This window comes from Ambystoma mexicanum, chromosome 5p (assembly GCF_040938575.1).
Source record: "Ambystoma mexicanum isolate Mex_15411 chromosome 5p, UKY_AmexF1_1, whole genome shotgun sequence".
Classification (NCBI taxonomy): domain Eukaryota; kingdom Metazoa; phylum Chordata; class Amphibia; order Caudata; family Ambystomatidae; genus Ambystoma; species Ambystoma mexicanum.
In genome coordinates this window covers 1,340,490,300-1,340,509,505 of record NC_090930.1, presented here as the reverse complement: position 1 = coordinate 1,340,509,505, position 19,206 = coordinate 1,340,490,300, and the positions used below count along the sequence as shown (strand labels likewise).

General features: G+C 44.7%; 1 protein-coding gene across 2 annotated transcripts in view; it reads left to right on the top strand.

Annotated features, from left to right (window-relative positions):
* The window catches only part of SEMA5A (semaphorin 5A), a 2,281,219-nt gene that overhangs the window by 996,479 nt on the left and 1,265,534 nt on the right, over window positions 1-19,206 (top strand). For both annotated transcript variants that reach the window (XM_069613729.1, XM_069613730.1), the window contains one exon: window positions 4,411-4,456. In XM_069613729.1, coding sequence (XP_069469830.1) covers window positions 4,411-4,456 — 46 coding nt within the window. The remainder of the gene's footprint in view (window positions 1-4,410; window positions 4,457-19,206) is intronic.

Below are 19,206 nucleotides of genomic sequence, written 5' to 3'. Positions count from 1 at the left end.
TGTTCTCTGCCCCGACACTGCACTCTCCTACTCAAAGGTGGTGCTGGGGTGTGGTGTCACTCAGCTGACTTTTAATGTTTCAGCTGATCAAAAAAAAATAAAGAGGTGATGGCTGGAAGGTTTTAACCACTGACATTGCTCTGGGAAACCCTCCAGACCATTGTTCTTCGCCTGCCAAGCCATTACAGAAGAGGAAAGACCATATGCAAATCAAGTTTGGCCCCACCCCAAAAGGGGCAGTCCAGCCCGAACCGCTATGTCACATCCCTTCTGCACGAGACCACAAGCATCCCCAAACATTTTTCGCCTTCACTGTTCTCTTTTGCTAAAGTCACCCCGAGTGGGAAGGGTATGCTCAGACGTGGGTCCCGAGTCTGCCGGGCCTAGAGACCCAAGCTACTCCTCACTGATGATGCCCATCAAGGCTGAAACATGTGTAGAAGGGATGTGACCTAGCAGTTCGGGCTGGACTGTCCCTTTTGGGTTAGGACCAAGCCTGATTTGCATATGGTTTTTCCCCTTCTGTAATGGTTTGGCAGGCAGAAAAACAAAGGTCTGGAAGGTTTCCCAGAGCTTTGCCCGTGGTTATAATTAATTCAAAACCTTCCAGCCATCACCTTTCTGTTTTGCTAATGTCACCCTGAGTGGGACGGGTATGCCCAGACGTGGGTCCCGAGTCTGCTGGGCCTAGAGACCCATGCTACTCCTCACTGATGACGCCCATCAAGGCTGAAACATGTCTGGGGATGCTTGTGGTCTCGCGCAGAAGGGATGTGACCTACCAGTTCGGGCTGGACTGCCCCTTTTGGGGTAGGACCAAGCCTGATTTGCATATGGTGTTTCCCCTTCTGTAATGGTTTGGCAGGCTGAAAAACGATGGTCTGGAGGGTTTCCCAGAGCTTTGCCTGTGGTTTTGATTAATTCAAAACCTTCCAGCCATCACCTTTCTGTTTTGCTAAAGCTGATCAAAAGAGCCAGAGTTTAGAATTTGACCACATACAGTCCATCATGACAGCCATCCTGGAAGAAGGGATTTAAAATTCAAAGTTATAACACTAAGGTGCTTGTTACCATGAACTACAATTGTTTGAAGGGTTTAGCAAATATTAATTATAAATTAAACTAATCATGTGTATGGAATATAACTTTTAAAGGTGTGGTATCATGCAGCATTTTCAAACATGCATGTAAGTATGTGTAAGTGGCATCTATGGGAGTGGCAATAACCTATATGTAAATATGTGCAGTATATCCCGAAATAAACCCGCTAATTAGTTTCTATTTCATGCTCTGAGAGCCCTTCCTGAATGAACACTATTAGTGTTATGGCCAACAGTCCTTCCAGCATTAGCAATCTATAGCTTCTGCCCTAGGCTTACACACTTGCAATATTCTAGCAGGTTGCTTTTACTCCCTACAAAACTACAATGACCAGAATGCAAAGAATGAAACCAGGACTGGATGTGCTTCTCTGGTTTTACAAGGGACACTGTAAAAGCCCTAACTCGTGATCACCATATTTGCCATTACAGGACAAAAATAAGGTTACCCAATGACTCCATGTCACTGAGATACACATGTCTAGGGGATTTCCGTTTGCTTAATTTTTTCTTTAGTCAAATTTGTTCAACCAAAGTGGACCAATGCTACAATTCCCAGAACATTATCAATTGTGAAACGTAAGATCAGGGCTGGAACATGGTGGCCCAAATGAGATGGCATCATCTGATGACCCTACACATAAAGCACTTTTGGATCCATTGAACCCCAAATACTGGCTTTATCTCTATTAAAACGTAAAGGTATGACTGAGAAATAAAGACCAGAAGGATGAATGGCGTGTTCAGGTAACAAGAACACATGTAAAAGCCACCTTCTAGGGCTGTTGAACACACGTCTCCATCTGGCTCTGAAGGCTTCCCTATGCTGCCCCTAATGTCTCTCTTGTGTAGCATAGATTGAATCTCCACAGTGCATGGCTATTTCTGATTAGCTGTCAGCCCATGTATCTTACATCTTTTAAAATCTGGCTTTTAAGAAAATGTTAAAAACCCATCATATTTGCATAGTACTTTCCATCACACACAACTGCCAGATTTTGGAACTGATGCACAGGAGGTCAAAGTGGTGGCACTGGATGGTCTGGTTTGGGAAAGTAAAAAGAAAATGTTAGAGCAACAGCCTTTGGGCTCCACAATAAAAGGTATATGCACTACATATCCTCAGGGGAGTTGCTAGGTCTGGAAAAGACCCGGGGCTAAGCTGATGTCGGAACTGTTGGGACTGGGGGCTAGCTAGTCTTTTGTCTGTAGCTCCTGAGATTCTATCCGGGGCTACAACCAAAAGATCAGGGGCTATAGCCCCCTTAGCCCCCCCCCTAGCAACGCCCCTGCATATCCTTATGTTCTTGTACAAAATGCTGTGTCGTTCAAAGAACATATACATCATGTATCGACGTACTGCTCCCTGGCACAATTACTCACCACTCTCCCTGTCCTTTCTTTAAACATTGCCTTTACACTTGTGCATGCAAGTGTACCTGTGCACATGTGTGAGTTTAGGATTTACATATATGTAATGAGAATGCTTGGGTGAGTAGGCATGTGGATGCCTGTGTTTACATGCACATGTGCTGGTGCATGTATTGCATGTTTTTGTCTACAGGTCCCGATGCGTTGATCCTGAGCTAAAATGGCGCCATGTGAAGCAAATAGAAATTACAAATACATGTGAGTTAATATCGGCACATAAGAGAATGTGAGAGCAAATGTGCATATGGTGGGGCTATATGAGCATAGCATGGTATGTAGGGCATATGATGGTGGCAGTGAGGTGAAAAGAGGCAGTGTTAAGTTATGCAGCACCAACCAATTTAATTATTATACTTTAAACACTTCTAGTAAATAAACTATTTATCTACGATTATCAACTGTCTGCAACTGTCGAGGGGAAAACTGTAACACCCGAAACTGTAAAGGGAATTGCAGTAAAGAAATTCCCTCTCTAAAGTGCGATCAGTTGATATGACTATCAGAAGAAAAGCAAGTCTATGCTGCCAGAGTCTCATGATTTATTCATAATTGATGAGTAATAATTGCAACAAAATAATTGTAGCTATGAGCTAGTGCACAAAGGTGAGTGTGGAAAACGAAATTTCCCATTTAGTCACTCGCATCCCAAATCAGAATCGCAAAGCCATGCATTTTATTCAAATGAAAAGCCCAAAACAATGTTACCATTGTGTTCCTTTCCCAAACGTTGCCTCTCCAACAAGAAGCCACAACGATGTACCTGCTGTATTCCCACTCCCTGTACATTGCCTTCAAATTAAGGGCTCATATATAATTGATGCTGCGTAGTGGGGGTTGCTGGGAGAGAAGAGCATTGTGATAACCCAAGCAATCACTGGGGGTTGTTTAAAATGTCCTAATTGTTAATGTGCAAATAAATCCTCTGTGTGTTTTGATTTAAAGTCTTCAAATTCAACCTGTGTTTGTTGTAGTAACTGAAAGTCTATTAAGAAATATAGGTCAGCCAATTGATGCCAGTAATTTGCATTTGTGAGTATTGTGTTGTGCCATGGAGTTGGTGGCTGGTGCTCTTGTGTTGTGTGTTATTCAGTGAAGAAATGTAAATAAACATACACTGTTATTTCTATACACCGGCCTGAGGTTTTAAGCTTATTGGTGATACAGAGAGTATCTGCTGAATGGTGTTATATAGGTTGTAGGCCCAACCAAATTTTAATCTGCTAAACGCTTTGTTGTGCGACACCTTGATCGGGGGTGGGGGGGCGGGATGGGGAGGAACTCTCTGAGTTGAGAGTGACCGCCCCAATAAACCGTGACAAAAGCTCTTGACTGTGCCCGTGTTTCGCCTTTATGATTAGGCTCACTGTTGGCTTGTAGTAGTGTGAGGTTTCCCAGAGTCAGTGAGAGGGAATCGTTCAAGTCTGTCTTAACTGAGCAGTTACTTTGATTTTTCAGCTGAACCCCAACCACATGTTCAACGTTATTTTATTAGCCTTCTTCAAAGTCTCTATGCCTGTGGCCCTGATTCATTTAGGTGGGGCGGGGAAGCTAATGTACTCAGGAAACTGTACTCTTCTTTCCATGCTAGCTTTAAACTATGTAAGCACTGCCTATTGCATGCACAGTTCGTTTTCCTGAACTTAACCACTGCCTCTCAGACACGGGAAATCGTTTTATAGCATAGGTGAGGCATAGACTGTTTTATGCTCCAACCGAGGATGACAAAATGCAAACATATGTCATCTGGTAGAGAGGGCGCCGAGCCTTCCTGGGTTTTTAGCAAAACCTGCCTCTCATCTCTCCTTGATTTGTTTGCATTTTCCGCGCCGAGTGCTCCAGCTATAAGATTAATGCGTTTGTTTTATGTCTTGTTTTTCAGAAACTACCTCTTCAGGTTGCAGCTTGAGGATCTGTCGCTGATCCAGGTGTGTACAATGCGTTTTCCCATCTTTCCGTCTCTCGGCCCGTCTGTCTCACTCAGGTACCTCTGATGTTTGATGTGGTGCAAGCAGCTGTTTTCAAGCTTTTAATCAAGACATTATGAGCCTCGCGCAGGAAAGCAGACGGAGCGCCGGCTCCCAGCTCGCTTGCTTCTGCTCATTACCCGTCACAACTGTAATTTGCATCTGAAACGGCTTCCGCCTCAGACCACGCAGATTTACGGTGCCGTTGCTCTGTTGTTGCTTGTGAAGGGAGGGAGTGCTGATGGTAATAAGAAGAGAGCGCGCAGCCTCCAGTGGGAGGCACATAAGTCTCCAGTGGGAGGCACATAAGTCAATCTGACAGACCGAAAAACGGCAACGACCTAAAGCAACACAACGTATAGTGACGCAGCACAAAAGCCACTCAGGAAACGACATTATTCCTAGGTGTATTAAGCAGCGTTATTTGCATTTCGTGGAAACGACTACTTGATGTGGCTTGCTACAAATATTGACTTCTTTTGAGCACTTAAAGCGCAAGGCGTGCCACAGAAGTAGTCCTTTGACACTCAGACAATATTGCGGTGGGGTGAAATGTGTAGAAAGGCAAGGGCTGTGCCATGGCCAGGTGCTTCTGGTCCATCTATGCTCCAACTGGTAACTCTGAACATTGAAGAAGAGCAGTGAAGGCCAATCCTTGTTTTGTGCAAAATTCGTGAAAGAGAAGAGGAGGTGCGATGTGTGGGGGCTGGAAGGGTTGTTTTACTTGAATTTGCAAGTGTGGAAAGTGATGAGTTGCTGTATGCATTGTGGACCATGCACAATTCTACACACTTACCTCTGATGGCTTCGTGAAGCCAGTGGATAGAGGAAGACATGTGTGCAACAGTGAATGCAGCATCGCCTGATATTTGTGTTTTTCATATTGCAATGTTTTGGGCTTTGCTAACTTTACATCAAAAACATGCACTTCGTTCACAGAAATATGTGCAGTAGATTCTGCACTGGCAATACTTGGTGCTTTCTGAATGCTGGTGTGAAACAATCCATGGGTCTTCCTTTATTGTTCACTAGGTTTAGAGCTCTGTGAGTGCTGCTTCTGAAAGGGGACATTAGAAGCCACACAAACCCACAAGGTTCCCTTTGAGCTCAGGGCTAGTCGAACAGCAACCTAGCGCGGTATCTCCTTTTTATGTGGTACATAGAGGGGATCAAGGCCCAACCATTACTTAATAACGCACCATAATTTCAAAATCATGTGTGGTGACCACAGGATTCAATGCCTTGCATCAGACGTCATACATTAATGTATTTATTACTGTGTTTCATAATGCACAGAATGCCACCCTACGGACATTTCATTGCATTCACGCCTAGTTGAATAGGCAAAATTAGAACTTTTCAAACTGAGAATGGGGAGAACTGCTCGGGCCATGAAGACAGGTTAACCAAGTTTTGGTCTTGTGTAAACTTTTAGTGACATGGGCAAGAGAGAGGATATAAACCTCTTCATGCTTAAAAAATAAATGTACCCGGCGAGAGACAATCAGATTGTTATACGCAATCTGATTGGCCCTCGCCGGGTCCTTACCCAATGCAGAATCCCTTGAAGGTTTAACTTCCTTCATATTTAACTTCCTTCATATCCCTGGCGAGGGGTGTGACTGCCCCTCAGCCCATGAGGACGCTCGGAACAGGGTAATCCCCACCCCAAGCCACCACACGGCTGGAGGCTGCCATCCTCCCCGGCTGGGGATTCAGGTAAGTGTTTTCTCCCTCCCCGTAGCCCCCTCCAAACAATCCCCACCCCACCCTCCCAACCCCACTTACCTTCTTTTTGGTCGTTTTTCGAGAGCAAACACGCTGGGAACACTTCTGTCCCCAGCGCATCCGCTCCCGATGGCCACCATGGAAAGGGAAAACCAACTCTGTTTTCCCTTCGACGGCGGCCATTTTTTTGACATATTTTTTTTTTCTGTTCTGTAATGCTGCAGCGTTTCGGAACAGAAAAACAATGCTATTAGTACCCCAGTCTTGTAGGCCGGGCTACTAATAGCAATAAGCCCCGAGCTGAGGGGGTATTACAGGGTCAGGTAATGTTACAGGCCCGAGCGAAGAAAGGGCCTTAACGAAGGCCCCGGGACATTACCTGACTCGGTAACACCAACGCGACTCAGGGCTTATTGCTTAGAAAGTTCATCATGTGATATTTCTGGAAGCAGATTACTAGCCAAAGTGAAAACTTTAGTAAAAAGTTTGACATTATGTTGGAAACTTCGACACCACTACAAACAAAATACCTCTATGCCTGATTCCCTGAGATGGGGAGGACATGGGCATTCAGAAATGCCACCACCACATGCTTTGAAACCACTGATAAAAACCGGCAGAGAATTCCATAATCTTTAGCTCAGCTGTGCGTATTCAGAAGGGAACCAACTCTACCCAAACCAGTCGAGTACAGTAATAGCCGACTCTTCACACTCAGGATGTTTTGGCCTGCAAATCCTATGAGTCCTCACCACTGATGATGCTGTCTGGGCAGATGGAAGTTGCAAGCCAAAACATGTGGAGGGCGTCTGGTTGGCTACCTCTGACTTAACCCTACCGCAGAAAGATATTTGGTCTGAACTGCTACACTGCATGCCTTCTTCAGGAAATAATTATAAACCACGGCCTCCAGAAACCCTCTAGGCCCTTTAAGTGGGGTACAGGTTGGATATAAACACATCACATAAGTCAATGTAACACTGTAACTTGTAAGGCTTGAGTTGTCATCATATACTAGACTTGTCATCGAGAGACTATGAAAAAACCGACACATATGCAATAAAGCCATATACTACTCAACTTAGAAGGAAGAAATAGCAAATACTTATCAAGAAGTTGTTTTATGAGCCTCGTGTACAGTGAGGCTGTCGAAGAGGACATGTCGATCAAATAAGAAACAGAGGAGGCAAGAGCGGGATGTCCACTGTATTACTTGATAACATGCATCTGTTCAGATCCTCTTCATGCCAACGAAAGCTGGCAGTTTCGGAAACCCACAAACACCACGCTGAACTTTAAAAGAAGCTCACAGGGTCCATTCTAAAGGTAAAATTGAGGAAATCTTTAGTGTCAAATACATAGTCATGCATTCTTTGTAATCATTTTCAATTAGACCCACACCGAGGTTGATCAAAATTGATGAAAATTAATTACTTTCGTGTGGTTTGGTAGTTTATTCAAGTTCAGTGATGGTCTCACGTGAGTGGGCATGTGGCACCTTTGCACGGACACACACACACAGACTCTCACACACCCTCACTCTCTCTCAAATCTGAGGCTGTTCGTGAAACTGCTCTTGGGCATATGATGTCTGTAACTGGAAATATGCTATGTTATGTTACTTGTATGACCATTGATGATTCGCTTGGCATTAAATGGCTGAATCTCTTGCATATGATGGCATTGACTGCTCATGCGAAAGCAGTATCTGGCATGTGGTACTGCTCGTGGGTACACGAGTGTGCTTCCTGGTGGACCTGGGCGTCTGAGACTATGTTTGGGATTTTAAGGCTGTGCCTGAGATTTGGTGGCTGTGTTTGGCTCTTTGCAGCTGCATATTGTAGAAGCTGCCATGCCAGTACGTATTATTTGCCTGTGGTGGTCGTTTCTGAGACATATAACGCTGTTTCACACTTGGCACACCACTATTGCAGCCATGGGATAAAACACAGTACATGAGTACATGAATCTATACAATCAGGAGAGCAGCTGATGTCGTGTTGCTATGATATGATTGGTTATTTATAACGCACTTAATATCCAGAGGTTTCTAAGCGCGGACCAGGGGATGGAAACTGTGTTGCTCTGCGTCGTCTTGCTTCCAAGGCAAGCACGTTGCCTCTGTGCTATCCTCCCACGCCATGTTTGTCTTTCCTGGAGGCCTCCTAATCTCTAGCCCAGTAACTAACGTTCAGTGCGCAACGACAGTCAAGTGGCACACAGAGTGTACGTCCCAAGTGATTTCGCTCTAAATCCCAGGGCTTTAAACTAAATAACCTGCAGTCCTGCTAAATGAGCAACACAAGTGCCCTATTACATTGTGTGCAAGAGATGGCTGGCGCTCGACGTTTCTGAAATGGACTGGCCCGCAGAGGCGGCCCCCGACTTCGCTAAGTAATATTTCTGCCTTCCCAATTATTGCCCTACCGAGAACAAAGACACATCTTATGCCAAAGTGTTTCTCACTTTGATCGCTGTGGTTAAGTACAACACAGGGCTTTATAGAACACGCAGCTGCTGAAACAGGGGCTCATAAAAGAACAATAACACTTGTGCATCTGGAGGGAAAGCGCGCACTAGCAATAATCAGACTAACATGGTGCCAGTAGATTATATCAGAGGCCTGGAACTGAGAGAACCCAGGGAAAAAGCTCTTTGTGAGAATAGCCATTTTATTTTTAACAAGGTGTCTTTATATCAGCAGTTTGGGACAGAGTTTTGACTTAAAGGAACAGTTGTGCTCCTCAAATCTCTTCACAGAAAATGGTATGCGCCAGCAGCCACTCCATGAAATCGCTTCCAATGCGAGTAGGGTGCTCTGATGAACAAGGCGGCACATCGCCATGAGCTCACGTTTCCTTTTAAGTCTGGAAGTCTTTCATTTTCATCTTCCTCTCATGGAGGGAGTTTGCAGACGACCATAGTCTTTGCTTCTCCTTGTGCATCTAGATTTTTTCCTCAGCCTAGTTTGGTCCAACAAGCTTGCAGAAATGTAAACAATTACCAAAAATCTCAGTTAAATAGAAACGCTTACTCCAATATCTCCCTGAATTGGTGAAAACAGTGGTGCTAATTCACAAAGCAATTGTGCATATGCACATGTGATGGGTCTGACAGAGTGTGCAAATTGCAGCTTACGCAAATTGCACCAGGTTTACAAACTCACGAAAAGGCCATTTTGGAGCAGAAAAGTGTACTTGTGTTTGAATGTGTGCCTCCCTCGCACATAAGGAAAATGGCTGTATCCGGGGGAGTGGCAATGGTCATGCCATGCATTTCTGTGTGGTACATGCCAATTGAATGTGTGATTCTTTTTTATGGATTACCATTCATGTCGAATTTCCAGTTGGCTGCAGACGCATTTTGCACCGCCAACACTTCAGGCATTCAAATGCATTTCTGTGGAAATACATGGCAACCCGGATATACTATAATTTCTCTTTACTAAACGCCACTTCCATTCTGATACTCTCTTATAGAATTATTTCTGAGGTACTTGTGATTGGTGATCCTGATGTTTGTCTTCACTAATGAAAGACGTACAAACGCTTCCTTTGGTTTCAATATCCCAGTGAGTTGGAATACACCATCTAAATGGGCATGCCTGTCACTAACAACATAATAAAACACGTATGATGCTTTTTAGTTTTTTTTTTTTTAGATTAAATACATTTCTGGGGGGGGCGGCAATGTACCCACCTTAAGCCTAAGTGAACCACCAAAAAACATTTGCGGATCACTGATGCAGGTATGATGATTTGTGAATATTCCGAGGTCCCTTTTGGCAGGTTTAAGAAGTCACCCACAAACTCCTCAATGCACACTCGGGCCCTGTAGCTGCTCATGGCTCGTGCCGACAGCAACCCATTTATTGAATATTTGTGTTCTTCTGTTTCTGGTTAAAACATTCTGGAAATAGGAAAAAAGTTTCATATCCTCCGACTGTGCTGTAGGTTGCTTCCAGTGGCCAGTAGGACAGCGTGGAATATTATGAGGACTTGTGAAGGATGGCACTAGCACCTGAAATGTGCGTGGTTCTAGTTATCCCCGAACTAGTGTGCGCTAGCACCTTGACGCGTCTTTGTGCTAGATAGAATTGCCAATAAAATCTCTAGGACCAAATAACCGGACAGACTCAAAGAAGGTGGTAGAATACTGCTTTTATCTCAATGCAGGAAAGCTGGATAGATCGTCATTCATCAAATTGATTCATGCAGGATCACAATTGACCTTTTGATTATACTTAGTTCATATAATGCTCGATGCATCATATATGACGTCATCCTACGTGGCATATTATGAAAACCTATTGAGGGGTGGGAACGGATTAGGGTAATATGTCTACATTTAGAATGCATGAATATTAATCTCCCACTAGCGGTCCCTTGTCTTTAGGACACACCCTGAGCTACTTCTACACACATAGCACACTGATTACAGCAAAGAATATGGCAGTGGAATAATACTTGCAACATTTTATGTAAAAATGCATGGGAGGCTTTTCTGATTGGTTGGCAACCCAAATCCAACCTTGGACATTCGGCTCGCTAGCAGCATGTACATAGAAATGAAACCCAGGTGCTTGGAGATATGTCAGCTCTCCCCTTGTTTTCCCAATTAGTCTACCCTCTCTCATCAGTATGTCTCATGTCAGTTTCCTCTGTTTGAAGATTGATCTTGCCAGTCTGCCCTGTCTCAGAATATTCAAGGGAGTGTATGCACACCATGCTCTTAGCTTCAAGCCTAATTAATAGCTCTTGTTTGTGAGCTCTTCTTCACATGTTACAAGACCACAAATGTGTACAATTCGACAGTGTATTCAGCACTATTTGATTCAATTATATTGGGTGCACTTGTTCCTCTTTGACATTAGAGACTTGTTCACTCTGTCCCATATAAACCCTGTGCACTTTTAATTGACCAGTACTTGGCATCCATAAATGTTCTTGTTCCTCCTAATCTTGAGAAATATGGCCTTCGCACATGGTCTGCTCATTGAACTCCCTTTGTACTTTGCCTTCGTCTCTCGAAACAGCATCCTTGGTCCTGGGCCAATGTACTCTTCTATTTTGCTAGAGAAAAACAACTTCTTCAGCATCTTTTCACTTTAAGATCCTGGGCTCGTATTTTGAGGTAGCTGGGTTGATTGACATAAGCCATCATCCATCTTCGTCTAATGGTCGTCCTAAACGTTGAAGTTATACCACTGATAAGCAAGCTTCTATATGTTCTTTCTACCTTGTGTTTCGGCGTATTTACAGTTATTGACCAGTGAGTCACTTCATTCTTCTTTGTGTTTGTGATTATTGTATCATGGGGTACATGTTTCTCTCAGTGCTTCAGTTACATCGTCCTAAGTATTTTCATATTGTTTCAGCATAGACTCTTACTTCTTCTTTATGACTTTCTTTTTTTTGGAAATTACGTTTTATTAGCATTTCATAACGTAGAATTTGACAGTTTGTTGGCATAACAATTAACAACAAGATCTAGATTTTGTATTTGTATTTTGTATTTATTGATTTATTAAGCGCTTTACACCAATGAACCATTAACCTCCTTAACTGTTTCCTATAGATGATTCCCCCACCTCCCCTGCCCACCCCAGCTAGCACATCACTTCTGAAACTACTGATAACCATGTAGGGTTCGAGGCGATAAACAAACATTACAAATTGCCCCATGACTTTCATCTTGACTTACATTAATTACCATATTTTGCAAAAAAAGGCAACCACATTTCGCCTATCTTAACCCTCGATTCATTGAGGACATGGGTCATATATATTCCATTTCATATATTCCCCTGACTTTTCTGAGCCATTCCTCCTCTGTGAAGGTTTCATAGCGCTTCCAATATTGTGTCACGCAACACCCGGCCACCACCAACATGGTACGGAACATATTATTTCCCTGGTCCGCCCCCTCGTTTGTGTCCCATACTCCAAATAGGAGGCCCCACAGTGATAACTCTCTTGAGTTCCTATCAGTCCCCTTGATCCATGATAGGACTACCCCAGAAGATATGAATATGGGTACATCCCCACCACATGTGAAAATAGACGGCGCCCGGCTGCCGACATCTCCAGCATCTTGCGTCCGCACCTGGGTACATTTTAGCTAATTGGGCCGAAGGATGATGCCAGCAGTGTATGATTGTCAGGACCTGCATTCTATATTGGAGTGAGGCAGAAGATTGTGTGACCTTTCTGCACAAGGTTTTCCATAGACTGTCTGTTATGTCCCTTTGCACATCTTTCTCTGGTCACTGGGCCCTGTGTAGGGTCCGCCCTCAATAATATCCTGTACAAGCTTGATATGCGACCCTTTGTGTCCCTATTTTGTAAGAGTGCTAATTCAAAGGGGGTGAGGTCTCTATGCAAGTTATTCCCCCATTGTACATCGTTGAGCGCCACCTTGAACTGCAAGTAGCGGAATGGCATACTCCCCCCTGTCCCACATCTGCCCCGCTCTACTGAGGCCCGCCTCATACAACTTTGGTAATGCAAGCGTTCCGCTATCAGATTTCTCACTGAGGGGGCAGATGCCACTCAATGGGAAGGGCCACGTTGTGATCCATCTCATGCTGTTTCCTTCTTTCCAAATCGATCATAACACATTTAGGATGGGATGTAGCAGGATCATACGCGGGATGTCTCTCTGAGGCACCCATAGCCACTCCCCCATCGAGACCAGGTCAAAGATCGAGTTGTCCATGTCTACTCATTACTTTTCTGTCTGCGGCTCTAAGTGATCTATAAGTATACATAACTGTGCCACTTTATTATAGGCCTCGAAGTCTGGGAGCCCAACCCCCCTCTTCCTTAGTCACAGTGAGTGTTCTAAAAGCTATCCTGGGCCTTTTCCCCACCCACAGGAATTTCAAGAGCCTTCTCTTAACCATGTTAAGTAAGTGTGCAAGGACTATCACTGGGAGCATCTGGAATAAGAATAGACATTTGGGGAGGACTGTCATCTTCAAACAATTGAGCCTTGCCATCCATGAGAGGTTAAGGGTGGACCAAAATTCCAGTTCTATCTTAACTTTTTCCCATGGGGGGGTAATTCTTGTCAAACAGTTGTTTGCCGAGGTCTTTCGGGATCTCAACTCCCAGGTATTGAATCCCTTATCCCCCTACAGTAAAACCCAGCGCCCTCACGTAGGCCCCATTCTTTTGTTTCCCTGGCTCTTTCAGGTATGCCACTGACTGACTTCAGTTTGCCTTAAAACCTGATAACCGTCCGTATATTTCCAATCTTTCTAGCAATGCCGGGAGAAATGTTTGGGGACGGGTAATGAATAAGAGCGCGTTGACCACAAACAGAATGAATTTATATTCCACCTTTCCCACCTTGACCCCGTGATATCGCTCCACGCCCTCACGTCTATAGCCCAGGGTTACATCATCAGGGCATATAGGAGCGGTGACAGGGGGCATCCCTGCCTTGTTCCCCTACCTAGCCTGAATGGTCATGATTCCTCCCCGTTCACTGCTACCCTCGCTCAAGGTTCCAAATACAGGGCTGCGATGCAACTTGTCCATCTCCATCCCATTCCCACCTCTGCCAGGACACCCAGTAGAAATGGCCAACTTACCCAGACAAAGGCCCTTTCGGCATTGAGTGATAGCGTGTGCCCTCCCTGTTCTTTGAATGGAGTATGTATAGGGTTTTTCGAAGGTTGTCCCCCCCTGCTGTTTCTAATGATGCCCGTATGGTTGGGATGGATCAGCCCCGGTAGATACTTTTCCAGCCATGTCGCCAGAACCCATGTGAAAAGCTTAGCGTCAACATTAAGGAGTGGTATGGGTCTGTATGTTTGTGGGTTCCTTGCCTGGTTTTGGAAGCACCACTATCCTTCCGTCCAGAAAGGTGGGGGGTACCTTAACGCTATCACTAATAGCATTGAACACCTTTGCCAGTGGTCCTGCCAATAGCTCTTGAAACTGTTTATACAAATCTGCGTGAAGCCATCCTCCCCGGGTGCTTTCCCGCTCTTTAGTTTCCCTATCGCTGCCACTATTTCCTTTGTCATAACCTTGGCCTCCAGGACCTCTACCGCGTCAGTGGGGAGTTTCAGGATGGCTAAGCCATTCAGATACGTTTTGACAGCAATATCCCCTTGTCCCTGTGCCTCTCTGTACAGTTTTTCATAGTACTCTGCAAAACGGCCGGGGAACCCTTCCTTCAGATTTATCAACTCCCCTGCCCTGTCTCTGATCTTCAGCACCTCCCTATCCCCTATATAACCTTGTATCCTGTTGGCCGCATCGCCCCTGCCTGGTCTCCTTTCTCATAATACTGTTGCTTGGTATATCTTGATCACCTCGCTATTCGTGTGGTATGTAGGGAATGGGCCTCATTCCGGGTTTGGAGCTTACCATGGAGTAATTAGCTCCATGGTTGCCTCCGAAACTGTCCCAAATCCGGCATGGTGAATGGAGTAATTACCGGTCCATTCCAGGGTTGGAGGGACCAGTAATTCCCCATTCACCTTTTGGCCTTCCCCATTCCCATTTCTGCCCCATAGGGCTCAATGGGAATGGGGAAGGAGGTAATTACGGCACCGTAAATTACGGTACAGTAATTACCTCTGAAGTACCTTTGCGGGTCCCGTACTTAACTCCTGCTAAAAGCAGGAGGTAAGGAAGGACCCGCAAAGGGACCTCGGAATACAGAGGTTAGGGATTACCGGCATCGGCACCCTTACCGGTGCCGGTAATTCCTTACCTCCAACCTCAGAATGACCCCCATTGTCTTTTATCCCTAATCTCCTGCAACAGGGCCTACACGTCTCCCTTCCATCCGCTCAACCATGCCCTGAGCCCTTGTATATCTTTCCATAATTTGCCTTCTATAAGTCCCGTCTCCCTTTTCTTCCTTGCCCCTTCCGCTATTAATAGCTCCCTCACTGTGGCCTTGGCTGCCTCCCACACCAGGTTGAGGTGCACTTCCCCTGTATCAATGGTCTTAAAGAACACGCGTATCTCTTTTCCCATGTACTCTCTAAAGACTGGATCTCTAAGTAAGGTGTCATTGCCGTGCCACCCTGGACTGACCCTTCTCTTAGCCTTGAACTTCCAAGATGCTGTGACCATCTCATGGTCTGACCATGTAACTGTCTCCACCTCAGGGGTTCCCATGTCTGCCTCCTGATCCTTAGGGATCAATAAAAGGTCGATTCTAGTATAGGTCGAGTGGGGGGGTGAAAAGAAGGTGTTGCCCCCCTCCTTGTGGGTGGGCTGCCCTCCATACGTCAGTCCAAAAAGTGCTCTTCCATGACGGCGGCAAAGCCTCTATATTCTTTCCTGCTTGCTTGCCTGCCCCCCCTCTTGCAGAACACCAATCCAACCTTGGATCGGCCACTAGGTTGAAGTCCCCCCCCAGTAGCATGTGTCCCTCCCCCCAATCTTCCAACACCGTAAGGATCTTCCTCAAGAAGGGGAGTTGGCCCCAAGTTAGGTGCATAGACAGTTGCTAACGTGGACATGACCCCATTCAATAGTCCCTGGAGGGCCACAATCTCCCCCAAATCTTCTCTTGATCTGAAGTGCCTTCATCTGGAAAGCCCCTGCCAACACATTTCCCACCCCTTCCTTTTTATATTCTTTGTTTGAGGCCCAGAGCATCTGCCCCACCACCCCCTTTCTCAGCAGCCTTTCCTTCCCTTGCTTAAAATGTGTCTCCTGTAAGGACAGGATTGACAGCTGAAGATTCCGGAACATGTTGTATGTCAATGACCTTTTGTTTGGTGAATTGAGACCTTTTAGGTTAAGGGTTGTCACCTTGAGCTCAACCATCCCCTGCCTTAAGGTGTTTTCCCATGACCAGTTCTTGCGTGCCATCTCGAATTCCCCCTACCTCTTCCCTGTGTGTGCCAGCTCCCCTCCCTCCCTCCCCCGCTCCCCTCCCCGTGCCCGCTCCCTGTTCACCCACCCTAACCCACAACTGCGAAACCCTGCATGCGTGCTGAGTAGGATTCCTGCTGTCGTTCCTTGGGCGAGGGCGGGGGGGGCCGCCTCCGGCTCCCCTCTCCCCATTCAGGAGAAACATTTATTATTGGCCACGTTGAACGGGCCACTGATCAGAGGAGTACCAATCCCTAGCCACAGCTGGACACCCTTTGTTGCTTTCTTTAACAGGATGCGATCAGCCTCCAGATGCTGCTCTCCTTCCGCTCTGGCACTGTCGTAGCGTTTCCCTGTGCGCTGTTGGGTTCCCTCTAATTTTGCTTTTTTGTTGGCCTCTGCGGAGCTCTCCATTCACACGGCCATCTTCCTCCGCGCCCCCTGGTTGTCTCTTATGACATTCATTTGCTGTCGTCAGACTTTGTTTTAACGTACATCCGTTCTGTTCATGGTTGATTTGACAGCTTGGCAAAGCGCATCCTTCTTGGTAACTTTCCGTCCACTGTATCAGCTTGTGGGTACACTCTAAATGTTTCTCTGAGTGCATATCGTCTCTCATATACTCAATGTGGTATAGGAATATTGCAAGTATTCATGCATGGTTTCCCAATTGTGGCTCTTCATCTGTCATTTCAATAGGACGGTGATAAGGGGTCGGAGACCAGGGACAAGGTGTCCATCTGCTCCTGTACACTAGTCTACCCAGAAATAATCACCTCAGGATACTGAATCATCAAGTGCCTTCTGAGGCATGGGAAGATCTCAATTTCTGGATAATTCAAAATCTGCATGACAAAAATGCTACATTTATAAAAAGATATTTATAAAAATAGATGTATGAATAACTAATAGAAGTGTATCCCTCAAGTGATATGGAATCTTGAAAATGGGTAGAAGTCCAGTTCCCTATCATATAGCCTGTAAGCCAACTAATATTTAATTTCATTCAATTCTTTCTCCGATTATGATAGAGTTCAGGAAAACACGTATTTCACCATTAAATAAATCAATCATAATAATAATACACAATAAAATACAAACATATATTTAATACAAACATTATATTTAAATCTGAAATTAACTGTAAACAAACATAATGATCTTATTGAACCAGTTTATACAGACTGCATACCATATGGGAACAAAGCCTTGATTTTGGCACCTACCTTTTTTTAAATGTATAGACAATGGCCCTGATTTTGGGATTTGCGCAGCATTCGGCCCGCAAATCCTCATTGGTCAAACAAGAATTTGCAGGCAGAATGGCACGCAAATGCCCATTTTACACTCAATAATTCCATGAATCAGGGCCAATGTCTGCTCCAAAAATTGTTGAACTAGATAGCAAGTAAAAGAGAGCGGAACAAGTAAATTGAAGAAAACATGTTTTCACTGTCAAATTATGTTTCTCTTTAGTACTGGAATTATGTGTTTCAGGCTCAATACATAGTTAAATGGACAGAAAAACATAAAGGCCCTGATTTAGAGTTTGGGATATTCTGAAATCTCGAAGGTTTGCTTCGGCGGAAGCATCCTTATTTGAAGTTTGCAATAGATCATATTTACACCAGGAATCCAGAGGCGGAAAGCTGGCGGGAAATCCACCAGTCTCCATGCAACCAGTCTCCAAGCATAGCAACGGGGACCAGGGGATTCTCAGCCAGTTTTCCACCTGTGGATATCAAGCAAAAATGTAGTCTAGTACTAGCTGAAAATTGAGTTATTTCTGCTGGCAGAAAACTGTTGGGTTTTACAATCTGTCGAACTCTCACACGAGCCCAAATTGTGTTCCTCTCTGATATGAGACATGGTTGCAAAGGTAAGTACAGTCATGGAGGATTTTAGCCTCCCATCTTCCTGTGACAGTACTTAATGGTAAAAGACCCAGCCTAAATTCAGTATGCTGTATTATTTGGTACATGAGACACAAGGTAGATGTTTTTCACTGAGGACTCCTTCACAAGACTGCATTTGCATCCAACTGATCCTGGAGTGAACTAGTTGCTTTACCTTTGTCAATGCTATGTCGGAGTGACTAAAGCATGCAATAAGTGGTGTTTTTAAAATAAAATGATCACTCAGGTATGGTAGCCAGGAGGTCGCTTTTACACGTTCACTGCTCAGCAATCCTTCAGTATAGATTTTGTTAATCCTGCATGAGCATTTAAAACTCACAATTCCATAGGTTTTGATGCAAATATATCTTTAAAATCCGACTTGGTCAGATGCTCATACTCGACATATGAGCAGGAGGATTTCGGAACTTTAAGAAGTAGTTTCCGTGGTCTTAAAATCAATACACATTCTGTTCCCCAAACACCTACACAGTGGATTCCAGTAGCTAGTACATTTGCAATATGCATTTTCAAAATATCTCTGCTGGAAATTAATTGTTCTGTGTGCCACACATTATTGCTACATTTGCACACTGATTGTCTAGGCATATGTGAACCGCACCTAAAGTGCTTGATAATCTTTATACTAAATAATAAAAATATTGCCATTTATCTAGGAAACCACTCTGTGTGCGTATGTCTCTCGATGCATGTGAACCCTTGCTTAGGTGCATCACAAAGGACTTACTAATGTTCGTTGAAACACCCTACTCTACCGTGCAGTCTTCATGGGAGCGCACAAGCTTCTTTAAATGCTGATGCTGTCCTTTCCATCCTGATGGCATCATTAGTTTGAAGAAGAATATGAAACCTACGGTGCCCAAATAGGCATCACTATGGGTAACATCCTTTAATATTCGTGTAGGGGAATTACTGTTTAATGATGAGAGGAGTAGGACCATGGCAGAGACCTGGAAAGCCCCCCTTCTGGAAGAAAAACTAAAGTTATATTGAGATCACGCTTAACCTGGGGACTTCCTTCCCACCCCCAAGGACTTCCTTCCCACCCACAAACAAGGAGCCCTGCAATACTCACTTAGGAATTGTAGCACTGGCTTCACCGAAGACTCATATAAAGTCACACAAAACTCCCCTCTCCCCCATGCCCACAGAGAGCCAAGAACGAGGTTGGTGTATAGGAAATATGTTTGTATTTGCATGGAATTTAGGTAATAGAGAA